This window comes from Pterocles gutturalis, unplaced genomic scaffold, assembly GCF_000699245.1.
Source record: "Pterocles gutturalis isolate BGI_N339 unplaced genomic scaffold, ASM69924v1 scaffold44223, whole genome shotgun sequence".
Taxonomy (NCBI): domain Eukaryota; kingdom Metazoa; phylum Chordata; class Aves; order Pterocliformes; family Pteroclidae; genus Pterocles; species Pterocles gutturalis.
In genome coordinates this window covers 17,075-44,460 of record NW_010122050.1, presented here as the reverse complement: position 1 = coordinate 44,460, position 27,386 = coordinate 17,075, and the positions used below count along the sequence as shown (strand labels likewise).

The window sequence follows — 27,386 nt, the reverse complement described above, 5'->3', positions numbered from 1 at the left end:
GTGGGTGTGTCGGTAGGAGTCCTGCGAACTGTGTCCTTGAATGTCAGCGGGCAAGCGGGGCCTTTAAACGTAATGAAGGGAAGGACACGTGATGTCTTAGCTTGGGAATAATGCTCTTGTAGAGCTTGCTCTATCCTGAGTGAAGGCTTCAGCAGGTGCTACACCTGTGTGCAGAGGATGTGCCCTTCTGTAGCATCTTCATCTGGCGTTTCTAGCTCCTAACTGCCTGTCAGGGTATCAGGGAGTAACTTACCTTGCAACCAAGCCTGGGCCGGCACTTTTGCACTGTAGCTTAATGTGAACTCACTGCTCAGTGTAGAGAAGTCGTTGGGAGTCTGAATCTCTTCATTAAGCACTTAAATTGGGAACTGGTAAGATACTTTTCCTATTTCCATGATACTTCTCTTGTTTTTCCAGCTCTATTATCCAGATGTGCAAGCACCAGCGTACTTTAAAGTATTCATTACAAAATCTAGTTGTTCTCTATAAATAAACGAAGCAAGATTTAGAAGTGGATATAACTATCAACACATATCACAGCATTTGTATAACATACAGTGTTAGAACTTGAAGAAAATAATGTCTGGTTGTAAGTGAACTTCAATAATTTCATAGTGTCTGCATATGAAAAGCCCAAATAATCTGTTTTAAATGATGAATTCTTAGAAATGAGTAGCATTGGATATACTGAAAACAAAAGCTCAAGTGAATTATATTGATGACATGCATGTTTGTTTCAAAAATATATTTGTGTGTTTCGCTGCTTAATTCAGGAAGTGAGGGTGTTACTTTTTGGTTTCCCCTACCCTTTTACTCATGTGTGATGTTTTCCTGTTTTACGATAGGCTTTGCTGGATACTCAGAAACATTACTAGGAAACAATGTCCCTTGACTTTGATAGTGGAGCTCTACAAACTCAACATGAAGATGAAGACTATGACCAAGAAGATTATGCAAGAGAACAAGAGGTGAAAAAGAACAAATTTAATCTGAAGGCTTGTATATAGCTTCCTTCCATTTCTCTCTTTTATGATGTCTTTGTTAAAAGCAAGCCAGAGTGCAGACTGTGCTTGGCAAGAGTGGCATAAAAAGTAAGGAGATGATGAGATGCTCTATCTTAAGAACCTTGCAGTGTCATATGTGGTGGCTGGAAGTCTGTTACTCCTTGCAAATACAGTAGATCAAATGCAAAAGGCTGTTGTCATCTACATTTTGTATTTCTTTACAGCCTTTTCACTTATTACAAATACTTGGAAAACAACAGCTCTCCCTTGAAAATTTGGTTAGCTTGGAAAATAATGAGTAACCATTTTTGAAATTCTGATTATAAATTGCATACTTTAATCTCTAGAAAAATATGTTCAAACATTTTGGGGTTTCTTTAGAGTTGAAATACTTTGGATGTTTCTGTTCTTTCTGTTTCATGAAGAGAATTGGCAAAATGTGTGTTTACCATGAATGCATGTAATGGTTTCTTACGGGGTGGTAAATCGTGTTCATGTCAGGTCATCTCCCCAGTATATACTTCAGGGACCACTGTCTAGAGTGTACGTGATGCAAAGACAAATGTTAATGAAAATGTGTAGAACAATAGCTGTACAACTTGGAAAGATGTATTGCAAACGCTATAAGGAATCTGATGACTGTTTCAAAACCCAGATGAAGAATGTTGTGCTTGTGCAGGAAAAGAAGTAGTGAAATAATTGTAGGGTTCTTCCAGCGAAACCTATGGTGCTTGATTATGGCCTAGGTGCAGTAGGGCAAAGGAAAGGGGATCTTCAGTAAATGATGCTGCCTTTCCTTTCCCTTTCCCTTTCCCTTTTCCTTTTCCTTTCCTGCCTCCTAGAGCTGAGATATAATAAATCTAGAGAATGCTCTAATGATAGGGAAACTTCATGCCACTGGTGAATTTTTAGAAACAAACCTTTGGTGCTCTGCTATCCTGTAAACATTTAGAAAAGTTGTCCTTAACTTCTTGGCTTTGGAATTAGAGAGCATCTAAAATAGCATCTGAGAAAACATGATATCTTTAAGATAAACTTTTTGTAGATTATAGTTTTTGTTTTGTTTGCCAACCTTGGCATGATTAGTTTGCAGATTATTCTTCAAAGTAGTCTGTGTTGGAACATGTCTATCTGGTGGCACTTCCCTTACCTCTTTTTGGTGTAGCTCTTTTCTTAATAAGAGTTTGCCAGAAAAATAATTTGTTTGTTACTCTGGTCTATTAAGCATTCTGTGGTATAAGTCTCTCCATGAATTCCGATATTGTGAACTTTTCCTTGGAGGAAGAAAACCAGGTTTTTGTGCAAGTGGCTTATTTCACCTGTCTCTTTGGACTGAAGTGTGCATTCTTTTGAAAGGCATATAATGAATGTTGTTTGTTCTTTTTCAGTTGCAACAACTATTGACAGACCTTCCCCATGATATGCTGGAGGACAGCGGAGACCAACTTTCCAGCTATTCGGACTGTAGCATTCATGAGACTGAGGAGCAGTAAGGCATTTTGCACCATTTTTATTATTAATGTTGTGCTTTTGAGAAGAGAGCAAAATCTCAGTTGATAAGGTGTATAAAAGCAATCCAAATAAACGGGGAGCTGTAGTGCAGTTTGCAGTATGGTTTGTGTTCCATGAGAAACAAACTAGATGTCACTTAATTTAATGAAGAGAGGGTTTGGTTTGTTTTGTTTTCCTGAAATTATAAGTACATAGTTAAACTGCTTGTCTTTCTCTAGATCACATGAGCCTGTGAAGCATGATGGAAGGTGGAACGATCATCCGTTGATAAGTGATCCTCAAAATGTAAGCTTGTATGAGCAGTGATGTAATTAGTAGGAACTCCTTGTTCATATAATGTGCTAAATATTAAAATTCATTAGATAAATACTTTTAATGTAGGTGACATGTCTTGATATTCATTTTGAGTATTTCGAACTCGAGTGCTGGTAACCCTAGAAAAAGGGAGGGTAGGGGAGAAATCTGAGTTTTGAGAGAGCAATTCTAAAACTCTTATCCATTTGTAGGGTTATGAACGACAAAATCTGTACCCTGAACAATTCTTATGTGAGCAGCAGAATGATCATGTTGAAAAACATGGAAAGAATTGGAATGGCCTACATAATGATGAAGAGAAGAAACATTTATATGACGTTAAAGAAGATTACTGTGGCCAGAATGGTCGAGAGGATCCTGATGATGTGTACCTTGGTAGAGACGGGTTTAATGCTCCAAGTTGCTACCAACAGAACAATGTGTATCATCTTCCTGAAAACTTCAGGCCATATACAAATGGCCATAAGCCAGAATTTAACAATCAACAAAGTAAGATAATAAACTTTCCAGATGCTCCAAAGGAACATCTTAAGGTATTTCAGAAGCTGCCGCATTTTTCTGTCTCTTTTGGGAAATTTCCACAGGTCTTTAACTATTGGTAGTAATATTTCTAAGTGCTTTGTCCCTTATCAGCTTAAACAATGATGTCAGGATTCTGTAGTCTATTTTGCATGTTAAAACAATGAAGCGTTGAATAACTGGATTTGCGTATGTGCATGTTATGATTTTTTTTCTCTTGTTGGCTGGGTAGAATTCCGTGAGATAGAATCAATGTGATTCCCTGAAGTGTGTGCTTACTCTATCGTCTCCTTTCATGAAAATTTCCATCACACTTAAGTGTTGTGCTGGATTGGAGCCTGAAAACGAAGAGCTACGAGAGCTCTTCTTAGTGTCAACCTGTAAAATGAAAAATATTTTCATTGAGCAAGATGACACTTGTAGTTCTAATTTATTTCCTCTATTTATATATTGTCACAGCAGCAATTTGTTGCATCTGACGTTGTCAGTGGCCAATCACCAGAATCTTACAAAGTGACTTATAAACCATACCAAAATGGCATTCATCAAAACATTCCAATAATCCAAGAAGGAACCAGAAGAAATGAAGTGTTTGAAGATTTGCAACAGGAATTATTGGGCAATGAGGAAAGTAAGTGTTTGCTGCTTAGGCTTGAAATAAGCTTGTGTGAAAAGTCCACTGGAAATCGGGATCAACCTGTTGATTTCAGTAGATATTTGGCAAGAGGATAACTAAAAGTATGTTGATGTATATGATATTTTATTTTGCTATAAGCCTACATTGCGATAGCCCTGATTTTGGGGGTTTCTTTGCTTTTTTGGTTTTTCTTCCCTCTTTATCTAGAAATCATCTTTTTTTTGTGCAGAGTATTTGAGTTTAATTAAAAACGTAGTTTTGACCAGTGAGACTGAATGAAATTTTTTATGATGGTTTGATCTCAAGTCTTGCTGTCACTTTGTCTTGTTTGTAGTATTGGAAAATAACGACTGCCTGTACCTTAGGAAATATGCTTTACTTGATGCCCCATTGGGCTTTTCTGTTAAGTACATTTCAAATGCAGAATTACTTTGCTTGTTAGATATCTTGAAAATTCATAGTTGCCTCAAGACTGTGTGAATTCACAGCAGGTAAACCTTTATCTGGGCTTGCTGTTAGGTTTGAATTGCATTGGTAGCTCCTACAGTTCTTCAGCCATTGCTACCAGAGCAACTCAGGTGATGTGAATCAAACATGGATTAAAAAATTATGCAATTCTGGCACTGTGTGAAAGAAGTATGTAGTGGCAGGAATTACTTACGACCATGACTCTTGGTTATTTGACTGTGCTGACTTGTCTGTATACTATTTTAAATTTTTCAGATTCTTCAGAAAAAATGCAGATTCTTCAACTTCAAGTTCTAAATAAAGCAAGAGAAAGACAACTAGAAGAACTTAATGAAAAGCTAGAAAAAAGTGCGCAGCAGATTAGGTATTTGAATCATCAGCTTTCAATGGTCAAAGGTAAAATGTTTTTGTACTGATCTCTAATTCTTAGATTTTATTCATATCTAGCAACTTTTTTATTCTGAAACTTTGATTTAGATAGTGTTTCTGCAGGTATTGATCGTATTTTTAATCTTGATTAGGGATTACATGGATCTAACCTTCTCCTCCCAAACACTGTTTTAAAGAAAATTCTGTGGATTAGTGCCTGACTGCATAACTGTGTTACCTTTTACTGCATTCTCAAGACCACCATTGTATTCCAGAGTCCCCATCTGCGAGGCATTAAAAATGCACAGAAAAGTGAGAAGTTTGCCAAAGTAGTGTGTTAAAAGTAAAAAAACCAGGACTGACCAACCGACCAAAAGAAAAAATCCCAAAACAAAAAACCCCCAAACCCTAAACTCTAATAGGAGAAGTGTACTTCTATGGAAAAAACTTTTTTTGGTGCTATCTGGTTTAACAAGCCATTTCCTGGACTGTATATAGATAGAAACTCTTCCAAAATGATCAAAGTTGTAGTGGAGGCTGGTGGTTGTCCTGGTCTCCCTTTTCTTATGGGAGCAGACAAAAGAGAGTTGTGAGAATAAAGAGTCTTAAAGAATTAAGAATATATTTTTTTCAAATGCAAAAGGAGCAAAGGAGAGAGAAAACTTCAGCTGTTAACCATTTTGCCATGTCTTGGCTGTTCCTCCAGGGGAATTATTTTGTTTCTTCCTTTAAATGGTGTAAGAGATGATCCTAGTTCTTAGTGCTGACAGAACAGGACTTGTTTCCAGTAGGGTTCTGAAGGTACAATATATCAGAGTGCTTCCAGATATCAGAGGGAGAATGTGGTTAGTGGATGGAGACAGACTGAAAGTTTTTGTTCTGTCTTCTGCTTGTTGCCCACAGTATGAGATAGAGGACTCATATCAAACGGTTCTGTAGAGCAAGAATACTGAACAGTCATGATCTGTGAAGTTGTTGGGTGGCTGTCTGTGTTTCTCACACAATTATTGTTTCTCTCTCTTAAGATGAAAAGGATGGTTTGGCTGTTAGTCTTCACGAGTCTCAAAAACTCTATCAGAATGGAAAGGAACGGGAAGTGCATCTTGAAGGTCAAATAAAGGCCCTTGAAACTCAAATTCAGACTCTTACTACCAATGAGGAGCAGGTACTATAAATATTTTTAAACTGTTTATTGTGGAAGATCTCTACAGTAATATTTGTGGTGCATTTGCATTAAACATAAATGCTAGTGTTTTGAAACACCATTCAGGATCATTGCAGAAGCTGAATACATGGTGAATGAATAGGAAGCCTTGGTGGAAAATAGTTTGTATTAAAATCCAGGAATTATCTGAGAACTTTTAGCAACTCTTGCACAAAAAGAATTGAACTGACATACAGAATATTGGAGCAAAAGTAAAATATATGTAACTGGGAGCTACCCTAATACTGTTTCTACAGCTATTGAAGCAGTCCAAAGTGGCAGAGGTAGCCATGGAAAGCATGCAGAAGCAGCTGTTAGAACTTCAGCGATCAGATGCTCTCCAGCGAGCCAGAGAACAACACGAGGCCATTATTTCAGCACTCAAGCAGAAGTATGAAAAGCAAGTATTATCATTAGAGCAGAAACTTGATACCACAAAGTCTGCACTCCGAGAGCAGGTGAGAAATTAAGTCAGGATGCTGAGTATTGTACTCAGGCTATACAGGAGAGGCTGTAGAGTCCCCTATGTTTCCTAAACTGCATTTCTTGACCTGTAATTCTAATATCTCCTTCTGGAAGTTGCTGAGTAAATGGAAAGGAAATTCAACATAAGTCTCAATATTATGAAGCCTATGTGGTATGTTTTTATAAACATCTCCAGGCAGTTGTGAGCTCAGATTGTATGTTTGTACATAGCAGTGCAGAGGAGGCAAGAATTCATTGTCTTGGTTTCTCTCCTGAGCTTTCATTCTGTACACAAATCTGTACATTTGTACACAAATTTTGAAAGAGTACGGGCAAATAAATCTGTGAAAGAAAAGAACTAATTAAGAAATTATGTGATATTTTTTGCTGAAAAAAACCTGTTTACTAAACAGTCTGTCACTAATCTTTAATCTCAAAATGATCAAAGACTCCTAACCACTGAACAGTCACTTTATTTCAGAAGTATGGATTTAAAAGGCAGGGTTGGGGTGGGGAAGGCTGGCTTTAAGTTGGAGTTTGATATAAATTCTGTCACATGGTTATAGAGCTTATTAAAATTATTCTACCTGACTTGTAATAAGAGTCCATTACTCTGTTAGAAACATTCAAGCAATGTGGTCTAGGTAAGCCTTAATGAATTGTCCTCTTCTTTCACATAAAGGAAATAGAATTAAATTTTTTAAATTCTAGGACTGTAATTCTTGTCTCATAAATATGCATAAAAATAAATAGGTTGTACGAAAAGTTAATTAACACTTGCTTGTAAACAAGAATGCCCTCCTAAGTTTCTGTTTACTAGTACCACAATAAAGCTTACACAACTTTGTCTCTGCAGCAAATAAAGATTTTATGGTAGTATGTCTGGGCTAATTAGAGGCATCTACTGTTTTTGAAAGAAAGTAGAAAGTCCAAGGGTGTAAAGATGAGCTACTGTGCCTTGCAGGTCTGTGTGGGTAACTGTAAGCAATGCCATATGAAGGTCTACTTTGTATATCATGTGAAAAAAGCTGCAGTTCCTCTTTTACAGAGCGTTGGAATTTGCTCGCTTGGCTTAAGCTCAGTTAAAATAACCAAATTGAGTTAGGCTCAGGCTTACTATAAACATGAAGGCTTGATTTTTTTTTCTGCAGTAGACTAACTATATGTGATTAATTACAGGGAATAGTATGATATGCTGAAAATTAACTGCTCTAGGAAATATGCTACAGTTCACATCCATGTATGTTTCTATATGAGTATATTTACTGTCTCCTAGTGAAAACTTAGAGCATCAAAGTCAAGAGATGACTTGTCAGACAAAGATAGCATTTGATCTGTGATTGATTTAGCTGACTTCTGCCCCTTTAGGTATCCGATTCATTCTTTTTATCCTGTGTCTTGTATCTATTGCCTCTCTCTATATCTGAAACTGTCCTTGATGGCTAGATGTTTGTAACATGAGTAAAACTGTATCTCTTCCTAGAAAGAGCTTTGCAAAAATCTAGGAGAGCATGTTAAGCAGCTTGAAAAAATGCTGGAAGAAACCAAATGCGAAAAAACTGAAATAATAAATCGACTGACAAGAAGCCTAGAAGAAAGCCAAAAACAATGTGCAAATTTACTGCAAACAGGTCAGCCTTTTCATCATACCTTATCTTTCCTTGCAGAAATGGCTCCATTTTCTGAAGTATGAAAATGCACAACTTTGTTCCCATTGAAATTAAATCATCATCAAGCTAAATGTGTACTAGACCATTTCCTGTGCAGTGTATTAGTCAGACTTATATGAGTTTAGTTAAGTGTAGAATGAAGTGTAAAAAGCCAATAACAATAAAAACCAAATGCTGCCCCTCTCTCCAAAAAACCCTGAACAAACAACCCCCAAACAATGGTGATTAGACAATTTTTATTTACATTTTGTGCTGCATATGTGTAAACTTTAGTTTTGGACTAAACAGCCTTTGGGAGCAAGCTACTTATATTTGTTAGGAGGTTTGACTTGAATTGCCATTCCACATTCACGTCTCAACAAGAAAATTTTTGTTTTGTGGCTAGAGGCTGTTTCTTGGAAACGTATCGGTAGGAATAGCATGTGAAATATTCTACTTTGTGTATTTGACTTGTGCCTACCTTTACACATGGAAGTCTTTTATGAGTAATGTATATTTTTTCATAGAATACAAGCATTTCGACTAAATGAAATGTCTGTCTTCCTGGATCTTAATTTAAGAGCATGTTCTGTTTGAGAACTGAAGTATTCTGGAAGAAAAATCCCTCTAGAGAGAGCCTGAATGTCAGGATAGAGAAGGAGAAAAACCTTATTGGATCTGTGTTATGTAGTAAATAAGTAGTTACAAGTATGATTAGGATCTTTAAAGAGAGTGCAGCTGCCAATGGAAGAAATGCTATGACTTTGCTATGTTCATCAAATGCCTTAAAGCAGTAATAAATTGGCAAACTGATAAAATGAAACTTTTCACCTGCGGAGGAGGGGAAGGTGGTGGTCTGTTTTCCAAGGTGGTTCTGTTCCTGCTAAATTTCTGGCACAATTGTACAATGTAATTTTTTGCTTCTGGTGAGCTACAAAGAAAGCAAACATTTGGCACATCTTGTTCCTCTTGGTATTTATTTTAAAGCTACTATTAAAAATTCTGAAAAAAAACCCCAGAAACCAGAGCTACTGTAGTTCCCAAACTTTAAAACAAACTGCAGGTTAAATTGGAGACCTGTGCCACCTTCAGCTGCTCAATTGAGGCAGAAATATTCTTGCCGTCATTGTTTGTGTTTTCTATTAGTGAGCTCAAGGAAGTAGAAACGCAGTAATGCCTCTTACCAGAATGAACATCGCTATTTTTAACAGGGATTTTTTTTTTTCAGGTTCCATAGCCTTTCCTGCATATTTGTGACTTAATCTTTCTCTCCCTTTTCTTTCCTGCAATAGGCTCAATGCAGGAGACAAATCAGTTACGGTTTCAGTTACAACAAGCTCAGTCTGCGCACATGATAAGCAATAATGTGAACAAGGCTTTGCAGGTTAATTTTTATTAGATATTTTACTGTTTTGATTTTAGAGTGGTGGGCATTATGGCTAAGAGGTTGATAGTTGAAACTCCTTTTATTTGTTAGGGGAACAAACATGTCTTTTCTCGGTAGAGGACTACCCAGTACTTCATCTCCTAGTGCTGCATGTTGGATTTTTTTTCTTTTTAATTGGAACACTGGGGAGGGGAGCATGTGTATCGGCACAGATCTGATATTATACATCTATCTAACCTGTTTATGTTCTGAAATTTCCCTTTTGCCAGCTAAAGGGAGTGCTAGAGTCCTCTGTAAAATATGAGTGGAAGTCTGTTTCCAATTCAGTTCATATGTTTCACTTAAATCTATCATCTTGGAAATTTTGAGTCCTAATAAATACTAGACTAACAGGCTGTTTTTCCAACTGTGTACTTGTCTGTTGTCATCCAATTTACTGTACAAGGGCAGTGGGAAAGAAGTAGTAAGAATGAAAGAAATAATACTTCATATATGAATTCTAATAAGAACAATAGAATATAATGAGCAACAGAAAATATTCCCCAATTTGTAGCTTTAATATATACTTTGCTAGAGCTATCAAAAATGTTAGTATAACTAAAACTAATGCTAGATGATTCAGGTAAATGCAGCTAAGTACAACTATATTTAGAAATAATTGCTCCATGTATTTGTTTTCTTTGCAAGAGTTATCATGAGCCTGATGTGTTTGCATGGAGTTTCTCTGCTCAGTCTAACTTCTTTCTGTCTCTTCCTTTAAGGAAGAATTAATGGAACTGAAGGAAGAAATAGCTTTGTATGAATCTGCTGCCAAGCTTGGAGTATTTTTGAATGATACAGGTGGAGAGCTGCATACAAACCTGAGTGATTCCTGTGTAGATTTGGGAATTAAAAAAATCACTGGGAAGAAACCAAAGTTTTGCAGGTATTGAGTGATTCTTGTAGGAAAAATCTAAAATCCTCAAGAAATGGTACGAGTGATGTGTAAAAATGGTCTTACTGGATCAGCATATAAGGTTTTTTTAGTAGATATTTGAAATACTGCTTGTATTGTGATCTGGGAAACAGGAAACTGGACTAATACCATAAATTTGATGCTTAGTTGCTGTTTAATAAATCTTCATTTTTTATAGTGACTATGCTGCTGTTCCTTGGGTTGTATGGATTATGTGCATGGATACCATTTTGCTCAAAGATTCCACAGTTACTTAATGCTAAAGCTGTCTTTTGAAACAACCAATTGAGTTGTCTCAAAATGCTTCAAGTCATGTGAGAATGAACCTGTTGGGGAAACAGTTGCATGAACAAGTTTTCTGTGCATTAATTGCAACTTGATGAAAAAGCATATGGCTTTTGTATTTGTGTTCTCTTTTTAGTATTACCTCTTAGGCATCTGTATTTCTGGTAGGGTTAGTTGCTCTTCTCTTTGCTACCAGTACCTTTCCGATAAATGTTTTTTGTCTTTTAAAAATACTGAACTGGTTATGTCTTCTGTAATAGTGCAATACAGAACAGAGACATGGATAAAGAGCTCTCTAAAGATGAAATTATTGTGGAATTAAAAGCTGAGCTGGAACGTTTATTGAGCAGTAATAAAATGAAGAGAAACCAGATTACTCAACTGCAAAATGATCTTAAAGATTGCCAGAAGACATTAGGGGAATACAAACAGTTGCTGAATGCAAAGCAAACATCAAAGGATTCAGAGGTTTGTTCTTTTACACTTTTTTTAAAAGTAAAGAAGCACTGTATCTTAGTGAACCAAACCAATTTATAAACTTATGAAAATGGGCCAAAGAATTTACTCACAGCTGAGTATTCATAGCAACTAAGTAAATCTCTTTGATCTTAAGGAAAGTATCATCACTTTGATGATACCTTGTTTTATATTTTGGTGAAAAAAACCAAACCGAGTAGCAGAACTTAGGCAGCATCTGCCTTCTTAGGTGAGTTCTGATACGATGTCTTACTTGCTTGATGGCACTTAATGGCCACTCTGCTTTTTCAGAACAGAATTTCATTGGAGAAAGTAGGGGTTTTTTTAGCCAAAATACCTTGTAATTTCTCTGAGAAAGCTGATAATATCATTATGTTATACAAACGGAACATTAAACAGATTGCCTTCAGAGTACCTTCACTATGTGATTTGATGAACAAGAAATGTCTTTGATATTGCAGCTCTCTTCACCCCATTATTAACTTCTCTCTATAAATTGATCAGACTTGTAACATCTGCTTTTGTGATCTGTACATTGCAACCTGGATGTGGGATAGGAATATAATATGCTTGAGAAGTTTGTCCTCTGATGATAGTAGTCATTCACCTTGCAAACACACTGTCAAGGTTGTGCTTCTTTAAACCTTCATGATATGAATTTCAAGAATTCATCTAGCATGACAGTGACACTCTTGTATCTTGCACTGCAACAATTTCCTTTGGCTTTTAAAATTTTTTTCTAAATCAAGTTTTTATTTGACAGCTTTAACTTTTTTTAAAGCATCAACTTCTAAATCATGTATATCTTGAAAGATATAATCCTGTTTATTTTTAGCCTGTTACAAATCTGAATGATACTTTGGTGTCCAGTCCCTCAGTTACCGATAATCTTAAGGAAGAAGTTCTGAGACTCAGAAAGGCTAATGAAACTTTAATGCAAGAAGTTGAGGTGAGACAGGGATGCTGGTTATCCCTACAAAAAACCACCCCAAAAAACCACTTTGCTAAAACCTGCAGATACAAAAGGTTCTTTACAACACACCTATTACTTGACTCTTCCTTGTCCAGAACCATACTTTGACTATTGAAGAACTGAAGGAAAACGAGGAAAAGCTGAGAAGCTTAAATCAAGATCTCTGTTGTCAGATGAGAAAGATGGTTCAGGATTTTGATCAGGATAAACAAGAAGCCATTGACAGGTAAGTCTGTTAACTCCATTTAGTTGAGTTTGTGAACTTTCAGCCTGCATGTATAATCTTGTACCAGCTATGTGGTACAAGGAGAGGTCAGAATTAGAAAGGTAGTTGCTTACTTAAGGAAAACTTGAACTCTTTAAAAGGGGAGAAATAAAACCTAGGTAGTTTTTTCCTTTCTTGAAATTGTAGGTGTGAAAGAACTTATCAGCAACATCATGAGGATACCAAAGCACACTTTGAGAAAGACCTGATGGAGAAGTATGCTGCAGAAAAACAGCAGCTTGTTCAAACTTACGAAGAAACAATCTCGCAGTTAAAGTAAGACTTACCATTTTTTCCACTGTTTCTGAAACTTTCACATTTCCTATCTGGCCCTCGATGCTAGTTTTACTTTTTTTAAAATAGACTTGCTGTCATGTGAGAGTAAAGACTTATTGATAATAAATAATCTGTCATGTGAAGGGCTAACATAGAGGAGCTGAACAGAGAGATGACTGCGGTGAAGGAATGTTACATTGGAGTCTGTGGGGAGAAGGACACTTTGGAAGCTACTTTAAGGCAGAAATTTGAACAAGAGCAGCAGCTGAAAGAAGAGGAGGTACTAATGGAAATACATATATACCATATCATTTGAGACTGTTTTTAATATCCATAAGTGTATTTAACTTTGTAGTTGTTTGGGGAAGGTAGTTCGAAGAGATACAGCTGTATCAGAAAGTTAATACATGTGACCTACTGGTTTCAAATTAACCTGCTGTTGTGTTCTGGGAGTTAATATTGTAGAACTAATCCTTTTCAATAGCTATTCATTTTCACTTAGTTAACTTTTCATAATTTTGACTCCTGAGGACTGCTCAGTCAGTAGTGTGAGGTTTTACATTCATGAGACATTTTCCAAAAAACTGAATGACAATACAGATTTTCTTCTCCCTATATAAAACTGATCTGAAAATACTGTTTTTTAAATAATAATGAATTCAAACTGCTATATTTATTAAAAGCTTTGTTTTTCTGAAGATATCAGTGTGAAATCACTAAAGTAGTTTGTCTTGCTAAGCAAGTACAGTGAAGAGGTGCAGCTCTAAGTATGATGGGAATAAAGATGCTTGATAAGAAAACTTATTTTAGAGCAGTAGCCTATAATAACCTCTGATATTGTGTTTTAAAACATCTCCTTTTGAGAGGTGAATCTCTTGTCCAGGTATCATTAGTAAGGTCAATGCACAGGCTCTAGAGAGTTAATTGTGTGTCTTGTGTATTCTCATCACTTTGTACCACAGCAGTTCACTATGCCTCGAAGAATACTTTAATTTTTAATATATTTTTTTTTTCTTTTTGCCTAGCTCAAGAAACAGCTACTAGAAGAAAAAGAAGACTCACTTAACCGTCTGAGGGCTGAACTTGAAGAGAAACACAGCAGTTCTATGATAGCAGCAAAGAGGCAGTGGCTGGAAGAAAAAGAACAGGAGGTCGAAGAGGAAGTTGCATTAGCCAAAGTTCACTGGGAGAAGGAACAAAAACAGGTATGGAACTTAAACCAGGGGGTTTCAATTTTTTTTTGTTTGTTGGCTTGTTTATTTTCAGGAGAATTATGTAAAGAGACTTATGCACTGTTATTCTGCCATTTGAAGTGGCTTTTAAGGATCTGTTTAGGAGTCTCTGAAGAAGTCAGTGGGTATTACACATGCTTAAGATTTTGGAAAAAAGAAAACCCTAGACCTTGTAAAGTAACATACAGAATTCCTGAATGTCACAGCTGGTAATATGCTGTAGTTTTCCACCTTGATCCCTGTGAGTGGTTATGTTTTCTATTGTTTCATTCAGTTATCATATAAAAGTCCTTTGTGTATCCTATCCCATAGAAGAAAGCTGTGATGAAGAAGAAAACCCAACTCATTATTTACCAAACTCTCTGCTCTGAGCATTGTTTTGATCTTCTTCTGTTAGGAAAGATTATTGGTGTAAACGGAGTTTTTTTTGTTTAAGTACCAGTGAAATTCTAGTTATTTGGACACTGGGGAGACTTTCTTAAAAAATATATTTTTCCTTAGAATAAAGAACAAGTCTTTGCAAAAATAGAAAGAGAATGGCAAAGTAGGCTGGAAGAAATGAGAAGAACTGTAGTTAAATGTAATGACTGCAGCAGCCAAACTGACCGAGTAACAATTATGGATGAAGCTCCAACTAAAGAGTTAGAAGGGATTGTTGAAGACCAGAGACTGCAGCTCCAGAAGACTCTGAAAGAAAACATGGCCTCTGAAGAGGCCTTAAAAGAATTTGAAATAGAACTGGAAAATAGATACCATAATAATCTTGCCAACCAGGTAACAAAGAATTGTTCTGTCTGCCTGGAACCCATGAAACTGCCATTTGCAACTAAGTTACCTAAAAAAAAAAAGCTCTCTTTCATTAACTTTCTCTTAAGCTCAGTAGTTGATATTTGCTGTGTTAGAAATAAATTTTAAAAAAAAAGTTCTGAAGAAGCCGTAGCACGTAGCTTGTTTTTTCTAGCTGTTAATTTTTCACGCAGTTGGATGAGCTTTGCAGGAGTCTTGAACAGAGCTGAGCAAAACTGACTTACAGTTTATGCCATTTTATTAAGAAAAATAAATTTCATGTTCATCATTTTGGTATCATTTTTACATCAAGAAATGCATCAGATGCTTCTGGTCTGATTCTTTTAATTTCTGTAAATATAGGCAATCCAAACTGAAGTGTGTTCTTTCACTGGTACATGAAAGTAGTAATAAAATGTATTTGGTGGTGGTGACTGAAGTAGGGTTTTTTTTTAACCTGCTTATAGGTAGATGAAGCTTTAACCAAAGCTCGTGCCAGGTGGCTGCAAGAATTAACAGACCTCAAAGAGTACAAAGTAAATCTAAAGACAGAACAAGAAAAATGGGAAAAAGAACACAAAGAGACTGCAGCAAAACAGGTAGCCCAAAATACTTGTATATGTGTATTGATAAACAGCTCAGTCTTCCAAATCCTATGTATTACTGAGGAAGGAATGCAGACATAAGCGGGAAATTATTAGGAAAAGGTGTTTCTGGTGTGCTCTGGTTCTGATCCATTTTTTGCCTACATAGGATTATATTTTTATTAAATACTTTGAAAATAATCTCCAATAGATTAATAATGACCCAGGGTTATATTTTATGTATATATAAATGTATGTATATATTTATAGTGACCGTGTTGTATATTCTCCAGTTAGCCCTAGTTCTCTCAGCTGCTGAAGAGAAATGGAAGAAAGAATATGAGAATACAGAGAAATCTGGACCAAGAGTGAAAGAACTTGAAGAAAAGGTAATTTCTCTCAAGAAGGAATTGGAGCTAAAGAAAGAAGAAATCCCTGCAGCTATCAAAGCAGAACTAGCAAAAGCTCGTGCTCAGTGGAACAAAGAAAAGCAAGACGAAATCCTGCAGATACAAGAGCAAAACGAGAGAGACTACCGGTCATTCTTAGACGATCACAGAAACAAAATTAAAGAGGTACTTGCAACAGCAAAGGAGGATTTTGCAAAGCAGAAGAATGATCTCTCCATTCAGAAAGAGGCAGAAATAAAGATGTTGCTAGACCAAAAGCAGCGAGAATGGGAGGCTCAGGAAACAAAGAGACTGCTGGATGAAATTAATCGGTATGAGGAGAAGACACTGGTTCAGCTTGAGTGCTTTTTGAGTGAAATCCATGAAGAACTAGTGAAGTGTACACAGAGTAAGCATTCTTGGAAGGAGAAGTGTTTTGACGCTCGTGTTCAATTAAACTGTTCATGCAAAGACAAAATGAAGGCTTGCTTACAAAACGCATACAGAACTACAGTTTACACAATTCTGGAAAAGGAAGAGCGAGAATGGAAAAAGGTAATATTTCTGTAAATTATAACTGCCAAACAGAAAAGGGATTTGAGAAGTTAGGCTCACACCTGTTTTCTCCCAGTATAAAATATCAATGTAATCCTGAGAATTGGAGAATCCAATCCAGTTCACTGATAACAACAGCCCTTTGAAACTGTAGAAGAGCCTTAAATCTGCTATTAGCAAGTGAAAAGGGAAAGGATGGGTGTAGCTTTGACACCTTCAATCTTTGAAGAAGAGAAAGCATACTTAGGAGGGACACTCTTTAATGCCAAGGTTCATAAATTAAGGAGATTAATCCACCATTTTAAGTTTGGGAGCCTGTTGAAGGCTGCTTATGACCTCTTGGGCCTTAATGATAGAACCCACCTATGTTAGATTTTTGCATAGCTGCTTTTTTTTTTTTTTTTTGAGAAATTTAGCAGTCTGTAACAGCGATTGGACAGTGATTGGGGATCATGTTACTCTTCCCCCTTGCCCCCCCTTTCCTTCTGATACAAATAAAGATAAAAACCGTAAATCCTTTTTGCAAATTTTCTTTAGTAGAACTGAGTAACTGACAAACTGATCTATCTCAGGAATAATAGTCTTGCTTAATTTTATTGTGGCTCTAGGAAATACTTTTCAATGTGCCTGCCCAAACGAGGAAAGACATCCTACCCTCTTCTAGAGGAGTTTGGGGCTAAGCAGAATTCTGTCCAAAAGCTTCTGTTCCTGTTGTTTTGTCAGATTCTTCTTTTTGCAAGCTTATGCTTGTAGTAAGTTTTTTATTATGGGGAGCATCCCACTGGAAATGCCATTGCCACCAGCATTTAGCAGCTAGGGAGTTATCCAAGAATAGGACAGAGAAAGAAACTGGTTTTTTTTGGGGAGGTTTTGGGTTTTTTTTTTCCAATAAAAGGTGGGATGGGGGAAATGAGTATGAAGCGATTTCTCATGACAATATTACCCAGTTTTTTAGTGGTAATATGTTCCTGTTCAGAAAGTGATCCTTTAAAGTTTTCTGATCATGAGTTATTTTCATGATGGTAAGGAGAATTGGGAGGCTTTTCCTATGCCTGATGCATCTTTTGTAATAGATATGGATGTCTCTTGGTAAACTGTTTTTAATATGCCTTTGAACTTCAAAACATTGATTGGCTTGAACTACCTTATCTAGGGAAGTCTTTGTAATTTCTTAGTAATGTCTTCTCTTACGCTACCATCATAACAACAAACAAAGGAGTTAAGTTTTTCTAGATTACTTTCCTGTCCCTCTACTATCCATATTTGTGCAGAAACTCTAAATGGGTCCAACCCCTTTTTCTGCTGGATATGCCTTTTAAAAAAAAACAAATTAGCTTCAACTAGTAAAAGACACTGTATAGCTCTGCAATGTTAAGGGCTACTGAAATTTCCAAAATAAAACTCAAGATAGCCGGGTACTGCTGTTGCAGTGAATTATGCTAAGTAAAATTCTATATGCTAGAATACACAGTTTCCTCCCAATTTGAGCTGCAATCCTATACTTCTATTACAGGTTTAAAGCACCTGTGTTACAATTACTACAGCTACTTGCGGCCAGGATTGCTTGTTTTTATGCATAACATCCTAATCTACTTTAAGATGGTGTGGAACCCTTTTTTTTTTTTTTTGCTGTGTGTTGGGTTTTCAGGAAGTTTTTTTCCCTTGCAGAAATATGAAGAGCTACTGAGTAATGTAAATAAAGAAGCAGTCTCCTGCCTGCGACACGGTGAGAGAGAAACTGGGGACATGGCAAGACCCCCTCTGTACAATGTTGGACACCAAGCAGAAGCGCAAAGGAGGCTAAGAAGACAGCCAGCTCGGCAGGAAACTGGAACGGATAAAGGTATTTGGCCTGTTTTTAATCTGGCAAATTGTGTATCATCAGATTAAGCTTGTTAGTAGCAGTCTTTTATAGTCGATGTCTTATTGATGACTCTAACACAAAGTTAGTTAATTAGTGAATATTTGGGTGAGAGAGGAAGATGCAGTTCTTCTGGCTGTAAAGTTGTTTAACATTGTGTTAGCTTGTACAATGTTAGAGTCACAAACTGTGCAACAAATGGTACTGGTCTTCACGTCACTGATTTAATGCTAGGCTTCGAGGCTTTATTTTATTAGATGCTAGTAGCCTTCTGCTTTTTAAAGCCATTCTTCAGGAGTAAAGAAATAGCCACTGTATCTGCTGCAGGTGTAAATGCTGTTTGGGAGTTGTGGACATGAACACTAATACCTTTAGTGTTTAACAGCTCATAAGCAAGCCAGTATTGATCGTGATGAGCACGGTATGGTCTAAACTGTGTCTTGTAAATGGGTAATACTAAACCAGAGCTTCAAAGATCAAATTATACTACTTGCTCTTGACGTTAGAGGATACAAGGAATTGTGCATTCTTGAAATGTTGTATCAAGAATTATACTTCCCCTGGCATGGTAATTTTTTCCAATTCTTTTGATCAAGAATGTAGTTAAAAAAAATGCGAATCCCCAGGTGATGTTTCTCTCTTTTTTTCTTCCTTACCCCCCATATATACTTTAGCATTGTAGCTCTTCCCAAAGCTGTTACATGTGCCATGGCAAAGCTGGAGACAGTGTAGCTGGGGAAAAACTTCATGGGAGGCACAGAAATATCTCTGGGGCTTTCTGTTTAGCTTGAGTTCTTATGCAATCGAAATACATAAAGCAAGAAAACCCAAGAGAGTCTTTGGCTTTATGCCTATAGTGTGGCTTGAATTCCTTCAACACCAAAATAACAAACCATCTATTAAACACAAAACAATACAAGCAGTGCAGCTCTTCTGTCTCTAGAGCTCCCTGTCCTGGCTATAGAGAACAGCCATTTCTCTCCTGGAAGTAGCCCAGTCTTTGTGAATTTCCTAACTAGACTTAGCCACATGTGAGGCTTCCCAGCTGGGAGAGTGCTTCAGCTGACTCCAAAGAGCCTTCTTGGCTGTTTTTTTGTTGGTTTTGTTGTTTGTTGTTTTTTTTTTTTTTTTTTAATAATTATAATTCAACCTACGTGTCTCATATAACTGACTGAAGACTGAAATGATCACTGATGGGAGTGCATCGAGGCTGTGAGGTCTCAACAATTTGATAAGTGCTGCTGCACCTTCTGTAACAGGGTTCCAGCCTCTTGTGATTGTTTTAATTAGACTAATGTGTTACATGCTTTCCAGTGAGAGAAACTTCCAGAGCACTGGAAACAGTAAGGTTGGACTTCATTCTTTTTTTGGTCCTGTGTTGATGTATAACTTTCAGCAATTGCTGTTGCAGGTCAGAAATGTACAAAAAGGAACCGTGGGTCTCGCGAAGATTTTTGCTGTGAACACTGCTGCCAGGAGCTTGAAAAAAGTGAGGCTGTGTGCCAGGACTTGAAAAGAGAGCTGGATACAGCCCACAAACACCTTCAGCTTGCCGTGAAGGAACGTGAAGCTAAGTCAGAGCAAATCCAAGGTTAGGATTGTTAGTTGCCTAAAGACAACTTTGAATGGCTCTGCCTTGCTGGCCGCGTGAGTCTTTCATCTGTTACATCATTTAGTTCTCAGTGGATGAAATGTGTGTGTGTACATACTCAAAAAAACCCCCTCAAAACAAAAAACTACCCCTCTCCCAGCAAAACACCACAAACTGACCTTGACCCCCAAGAACCCTGCCTCACCATCTTGGTTTTGAAGATTACTTAGCGCTTTAGTACTCTTTTGTGTGCATCAGGAAAAGAATAGGTTGAAAGTGTGGCAGATGTTCTTTGGATATGTGTACATGTGGATCCTGTTGCCCACAAGGGTTACACAGATAATACACATGTGCACATACACATACATAGTTCTAAATGTATATGACTCAGGGAGTTCTTTAACTTTCTCCTTTGGGGCTGTGCTGCTACTGTGTACGTACTCATCCCCCCATGGTGGGACTATAAAGAGCAGAGTGGCCCCAAATGTTACTTCGTTCCTCTTGGCACCAGGAGTAGGAAGCCACTGACCAGAGTTTTCTTGTAACTTCCTGCAGTTGATAATAGTTTGAAGCTGTAGTTCTGTTTATTTTCTTTTTTTTTTATAACCTTTAAGTTTTAAGTAGGCTTTAGTTGCCTTTTAAATCCAAGATGTTCTTTTTCCTTTGTGTCACTCTGAAATGAGAAAGAAATGAGTTCTTAAAAGTTCTTAAAGCTTTCTTTCCTATGTGACGACTGTCTCTACCAATTACATATTTTTGGAAGTCACTGAAAGAAGGTCTTCTGCTTGTAGGATGGAGATAAGGCTTTTTAGAAGCTATTTCTGAAGGAAAAATATAGTGTAAAGTAATTTCCTTGAGATTTCTCCATTGTAGGAGACTGCCTCTGGTTAAGTAGCAGTGTTGTCCAGTGCTCTTGTGTAATACACATCCCACTGGCTGTGGAGTAGTGTTGATTTTGTTGTAATTGTCTTCTTCTTGCTGTCCAACATCTCATTTTTAGCTTTCTGTGTAACCTTTTGTGGACAGACTGACAGTGCCTGGTGGTAAAACCTCTCTTAGACTTGGCCATCAGTTTAGTCAATTGCAATATTATCCCACTTGATATTGATATCTGTGTTTATTGTGGATGCTGTTGCGTCATGTATATCTGTCCTTTCAGGATAAAAGATTCGATCCTTTATTGTTTTATTTAACTTGGTAGAAGTCTCTGGCCATAATAAAATCTGTGCTGATGAGGATGAAAAGTCTTTGGTGCATCAAATCCTTTTGCCATATCTGTAACTTCTCCTGTAGTTGGGTCTCCTTCCATGGGCCTTGCATGTAGGATTTTCACTTGAGGAAAGTCATATTGATTCCTCTGTCTCTGATAGCAACAAGAATTCTTCTTGTCTAGGTTTATTTCTGAGAAGATTTGTAAGAGGAATGCCTGCTTTGCTTTGCTCCTGTGCTGGAGAACTTATTCTTTCCTCCTTGAATGTAACATATCATATGGAGCACAGTTCCCATTTGGTTTGTATCTGAGGAACTCTGTCCCCTTGTTCAGCTGTATTGAAGTCAGGAGAGGTCTTTGTTTTAAGGAGCAGAACAGAGAGAATGATGTTTTCTCTGAAGCAAAACATGTTGGTGATTGAATAAGAGGATCATTCTCCCTGCAGTGTTTTAATCGGTTGAAACTGTACACAACAGTGTTTAGGGCAATTTTTTTTTAGGCTGTCCTTAGAACAGGGCAGGGGTTGGACTTGCTAAGGTCCTGGTTCAGGAGAGGTCTCAAACGGGGTCTGTAACTCTGTAGAATTGTTTGAGCATGCCTCAGTGAAAGGTCACTGTGGCCACTGTAAGCAGGTTTGGCAAATGGTCAGCTTGGAGAGAGCAGATGTGAGGTAGTAGGTTGTACCAAGTGACTTAATAGTCTTATGTGCCAAAGGCTGTGGTTTGTGTGTTGTGGGTTTTTCCCTTTTTTATTTTTTTAATGAAAAGTATCAGTTGCCTGCTCTAATAAGACTTGTGCTCAGTGAGGAGGATTAAAATGTTGTATGTTTGTAAGGAAAAGGTTTTTGCTAGCTTCCAGGTGTGTGAGCGAGGCCAGGTGGGTAAGCTGCACACATTTGTGTAGTGTTGTTTCTGTGCTCTTTTGTTGACAACCAGTTAGCATATAAACTTCCTTGGGGACTGGAGGAAAGATTGAAGGATAATAGGATGTCTGTTAATGAAAACATGGTCTACTGCTGTCACCAAGGTCATCATGGATGCAACTCTCAGCTGCTTGAAATGATCTTCAGACCACAAATGAGGATCTCTGAAGGCTATGAATTGCTTCTCTCTGTATTCTAGGATGGACACTTGCTTTTAGCTTTCCTGTGCATCATCCTAGAGAAGGAAGAAAGATGTATCTGTCTGAGTCTTTCCCAGGGCTCAGGTCCTCATGTTCTACCCATGAAAGCCTTGATTCTTCCAGAAGGAAGACTTGTCTTTAAGACATGCCCTCTGTTGTGTGATGGCAGTCTTTGTTTTCCTTAGGCCATGGTTCATGTGAGAACTTCTGTGTCTGAGTGTGATGGAGGCATCTCTAGCACTCAGTGTAGGTGTTCAGTTCATGTTGGTTTTCTTTCCTAAAATAGGAAAGCTGGTAATCAACTGTTGATTTTTATGGGTCTATCCAAGTTCATCCATCAATTTGTCAAGTTATGGTACCTGGACTCTTTTTAAATAATCATTTGCTTAGATTACATAGCTAATAAATAGGTTTTTAAGGTTCTTTAACTTTCAGGAGGTGACCCACAGGTGGCCTATCTGTATACCATGATGAACAGCCTTCAGTATCAGCTTGAAGTCCTGTACCTTGAGCTTTTTCAGCTCCACTGTCTTCTCCTTCTCTGTGGCATCTCATTATAATGTTTATATGCTTCTTAGTAGCATTGAGCAGAGTTCAACATGGAAGCCCAGCCTTTCTCTGTAATAGTGGCTTTTGGTTATTTAAAAAAAAAAAACAACCCACAAAACCAAAAGCCAAACAAAACAAACAAACAAAAAAACCACCAACAACCAAGTTTTATCTTCTGTCGCTCCACCCCAAAGGAGGCAAAATTGCTAACCCACAAATTAATAAATCTTTTCCAATGGTTGTTAAAACTACTCTAATTTTTCCCCCCCATCCTTTCTCTACATGTACATCTGGTATCTGAAGTTTTGCCTCCATCATAGTGTTACTAATGGCATATGAAGGCTTTAAGCTTGTTCAGTTATTGTATGCAATGACTTTTATATTTAGGCTTCATTGAAGTGTATTGTGACCGATTCCTATGTTACTGCAACAGCTGTACACTTGCCGATGATGCTTTGTGACATTGAGCTCTTATATCAGAGACAGCAGTTTATGTAATAGCGTCTGTTGAACTCAACTTGAATTTAGAGAAGTGCAGTGATTAATGGCTCATCACTTTTTTCTTGTAGAAAATGAGAAGGTTTTAGAAGCTCTAATTGCAGAAAACTCTGAGTTGAAGACTAAACTGAAAGACCTGGGAACACCACCAAGGTATTTAAAAAGTCTAAACAAGCTGATTGTTTTTTGTAAAATGTAAGCTGCTTTTCTTGTGCAGTGTGACTTATGTGCATTTCAGGTCACTCTTAAAGGGAGGCGTCTCAAAACCTTGTACATCCTGTCACCCTGTGAAAGGCCTGGAAGAAATGCGTGCTCAGTACCTTAAAGCTGTGAGCAAGATTAAGTGTAAGTACTAAAGTCTTAGCTAAAAAGTTAGGAGAGCAAAATAATTTACTTTGTCACTTCGTCCTCCTTCAGCCAGTTTGCACAGGAATCTGACAGCCAAATTGCATGAGAAGTAAATTTTTTGTTCTTACTAGAGTGGATGTGAGAAATGGAATTGTCACCATAATCTTAGATAAGATTAATTGTGATGGGTGGAGCCTTGCTATACCATCCTTGCTTTGTTGCATTGTATTATGTCTTTAAAAAGGGTAAAATGGATTTTGAGAACTGATCTTGTTTCTACAGCAAACAGTCCACCTACCCTGCAGCTTGTCCTGAGGGAGAATCTGCTTTTCTCTTGTGCTGTACCCTGCCTTCTGGCTTAATCAGAAACCTTCTGTCTGAGGAGAGAGGGTTTAAGTGTAACACCAGATCTTGCTTGAGTGCAGCAGGTCCCCAAACACCAGCTGCGCTGCCATCAAAGAATTCCTAGACCCGCATTTTACCAGCCAACGTTTCTCCCAAATCCCAGTGCCTGGTGTCTTCTATTGCTGCTGAAGATGCAGAATTGGACAACTGAATTCCTGTCTGATGCTTCATGTGGACCTGCTCTAGTCTTCGGTGGCATTTATATAGTAGGCAGCACTTGAGGATTTGGGTGGAAATGTGGCAGGTAAATTCAGGCCCTTGCTGACTTGCTCCAGTTCTGCTAGACTATCCCAGTTTGTTGTGTTCACTTTTTTTCCCTCTTCTGGGGGAAAACTGGTACTAATTTAAGTGTGTTTGTAGGTGATATGCTTTGTTATGTCCGTGAGAGTAAAGAGCGAGCCACTGAAATGATTAAAGCGGAGGTTTTAAGAGAGCGCCAAGAAACAGCACGGAAAATGCGCAAATACTATTTGACATGCCTTCAACAACTTCTTACTGATAATGGGAAACATGAAGGGTAAGTTCAAGTATGTTTGGCAATTTACTGTTGGGTTTTGAAAGAGTTGTGAAGATGTTTATTTGGTGTTGGTCTGCCTTGGACCAAACAGTGTCTGACCTGAAGTCTTGCAAGTCTGCTCAGATTGGCATGGGGTCACTGCTGAGCACTCTGGCATACTGTTCTCACTAACGTTACTTTGAAGTTAATTGCAGAGTTGAAAAAGAGTTACTCTTAAACTTTAATATATTTTTTTTTTTCATGGTCTGCAATTCTTGGCAGAGCTGAAAAGAAAATAATGAATGCTGCCAGTAAGCTTGCTACAATGGCTAAAGGACTTGAAACACCTCTTCGACGCATTCCCCAAAGCAAATCTACCCGCTCAGGTATGTTGGATTCTATAGTTGTTCTCTTCTTGATTGTATTGAGCTAATGCATGTAGAAATGAAAATGCAGATAGAAAGTGAATACTAGTTATTTATAACCTTGCTAGTGGAAATGTAAATACAAGCTGCTTATTTTGACAATGCTTACAATTCTTTATTTAAAAAAACCCCAAACAAACAAAAAAACTCAACAAAAACACCCACAAATGAACAAAACCCAAATCCAAAAAGAACCTAGTTTTTCTTCTAGCATTAACATTTCCCTCAATCTATTTCTTTCCCTCCTCACCTAGCTCTGCTGTTAAATTCTGATCTCCCACCTGGAGCTGAGTACTCAAAAAGAGATCACATGCTTCAGACTAGGTCAAACCATAGGGAAGGCAAATCATGTGGTGAAAGTATTGCCGAAAAAGCCAATGATAAAGTTGTCCGGAAACGTGTACCACATGACTTGAGAAAGGAGTTTCAGTCTGCATTGCATCAAACAGACCATATGCTTCATGAAACAGTAACTTCAAATATTCAAAATGGGAATAATTCTAAAAATCTGTATGGTGCTTCAAGAGATGCTCTGTCAGACTTTTATCCAAATGAAGATGGAAGAAGAGAAAAATATGGCCCCATTGTAAATGGAGACAAAGGACTCTTGTATGCTGCTAGTAATATAGCACATCAGAATGTTCCTCCATCTGCTTTCCAAGTAACGTTAGAAAATACACATGCTCCGAGCTTTACAAATGGCCATACCATCTCTGGGGCAGCTCATCACATGCTTAAGAGCAAGAATGGAAGAACAGTCTTGAAAGAGGATATATGTATGCAGTCATGTGGAAAATGGAAAACTACGTCTAAAAGGAGTCAGGAATTTGATTTTCAAGAATCTCCAGAGAGGGAAGAAGGAAGCTGCAGTGGACAGAGTTCTGTGAATGGAAGCTTGCACCTGGATGGTAGTGATACGCCTCTCTTGTGTCCTGAACAAAAAGCCAGTACTAATGTACCAGCACAGACTGCATACTGTGAAGAGTTTCCTCGCATCAGGTCACTTTCCCCTGCAGAGGAAAATATTGTTACTTCTTGGAGAGACATTACTAATGGCGATGGCAAGATTCTCAGCACAAAAAGCAGCACTACAGTTGACAGTGGAGGCCACCTGATAACAAACCCAGAGCATACTTCATTCCTCAACTCTGACAGATCAAACTCTGCTGTCACACAACTCAATGCGTCGCCAGATTCAAATGTAGGAAAACGCTGCAACAAATGCTTGGAAAAAAATGGTGTGGGATCCCCAGCCTCTTCAGCAAGATAGTGGTTTAGATAGCCCACTTTCTGACTTGAACGAATACCAGCAATTCCTTGTTTGAAGGAAAAAAAGATGACTTGATATTTAAATAAAAGTGTGAGGATTGGGGAAAACCTGTTCTGTTCTGTCTATTTCATGATCAGTGCTACACAATCTGAGTGTTACGTGAAGAAATTCTATAAAGTCGCTTGAAATATTAATGTAGACTTTTGTTTACTTTTGTAATAACATTTTAATTGTTTGCAATATATTATGTACAAATTTATTAAATAGCATCTATTTTTATATTCAGTTTAGCTTGCAGTGCAATGTTTATCTAAAAGCTACTGTAAATTGTGGTAATCTTTTTCAGTGGTTATAGAAATTCCTTCAGAGCTCAATGATAAATTTTTTAGGATTTGTTTGAAGTAAGTATTTTAATTGACTTTTCCATTTTGAAAGGACCTCCTTTAAGCCTCTGTTTGCATCCTCATAATAAAAGCAAAAATACTTGCATTTTTTCATTAAATTATTATAAAAAGTCAAATTTCAAGTATTCTTCCCTTTGGTACAGCAAAAAATATCTTGTACTGGGCAGAAGAAAGGTATAAATTAGAATAACCATGTTCTGCAGGTGTTCCTTAAATAGCATAGGTTAGCAATGTAAATTGAAGGTGTGGTAATGTTCCTCCTGATGCTTGGAAAGCTTCTATTTTAAAGGGCTCCTCACATTTTGAAGAGAACTGTAAGATGCTTGGTGTTTTTTTCTAGACATTTTGCTTTCCTTGGGATGGCTTTTGATCTCTAGTGATACTGTGAGGAAAAGAGGGATTTTGCTGCTTGCTTTATTGGCTCCCTCTCTTTTGCTTACACAAAGTGGGATTAAAATCATACTTCTTGCAATTAATAGTATGGTTATGGGCCAGCAATTCACATCAACAGTAGTACAGAAGACATAAACAAGAAGGTTTTGTTTGCTATTAATCTGTGATATTAGAAGAAGAAAAAGACTGAATATTCTGTCAAAGACGGTGCATATGCCTTTCATATCTAACAACATTTAACTGCTGTAAGGATGCTCATTTGTTCTTTCAGAGTCAAACAGCGCAGTCTAGTCTGAGAATCTTTTCAGTTTTAAGAGGAAAATAGTACAAGATTCAACAGAAACATTCTGATGAAAAATGTGTTTAACTTCCTTTACAGAAACGTCCTGCCTGTTTATATTTCAGGCCAACTGGCAAGGCAGAATGCATTACAGCTCTTGGTACGCAGGACTGGTTTGTGACTCGAGACTCTCTTGGGCGATCTAATGAGAGACTGCTGCATTTCTTG

At 37.5% G+C, this 27,386-nt stretch overlaps 1 protein-coding gene across 1 annotated transcript; it reads left to right on the top strand.

Moving 5' to 3' along the window:
• Window positions 1–881: 881 nt before the first annotated feature.
• Window positions 882–27,386, top strand: CEP152 (centrosomal protein 152kDa; the record flags this gene model as incomplete). Its single annotated transcript, XM_010077416.1, has 28 exons — window positions 882–968; window positions 2,393–2,493; window positions 2,735–2,801; window positions 3,023–3,364; window positions 3,810–3,981; window positions 4,711–4,851; window positions 5,850–5,989; window positions 6,286–6,486; window positions 7,977–8,124; window positions 9,435–9,526; window positions 10,291–10,454; window positions 11,030–11,237; window positions 12,082–12,195; window positions 12,315–12,445; window positions 12,632–12,760; window positions 12,905–13,040; window positions 13,786–13,965; window positions 14,494–14,766; window positions 15,246–15,314; window positions 15,656–16,306; window positions 17,975–18,149; window positions 19,579–19,758; window positions 23,209–23,290; window positions 23,376–23,482; window positions 24,251–24,407; window positions 24,669–24,772; window positions 25,066–26,012; window positions 27,258–27,386. Coding segments are annotated over exons 1-28 (5,427 nt in total), but the record flags the coding sequence as incomplete, so codon positions are not given.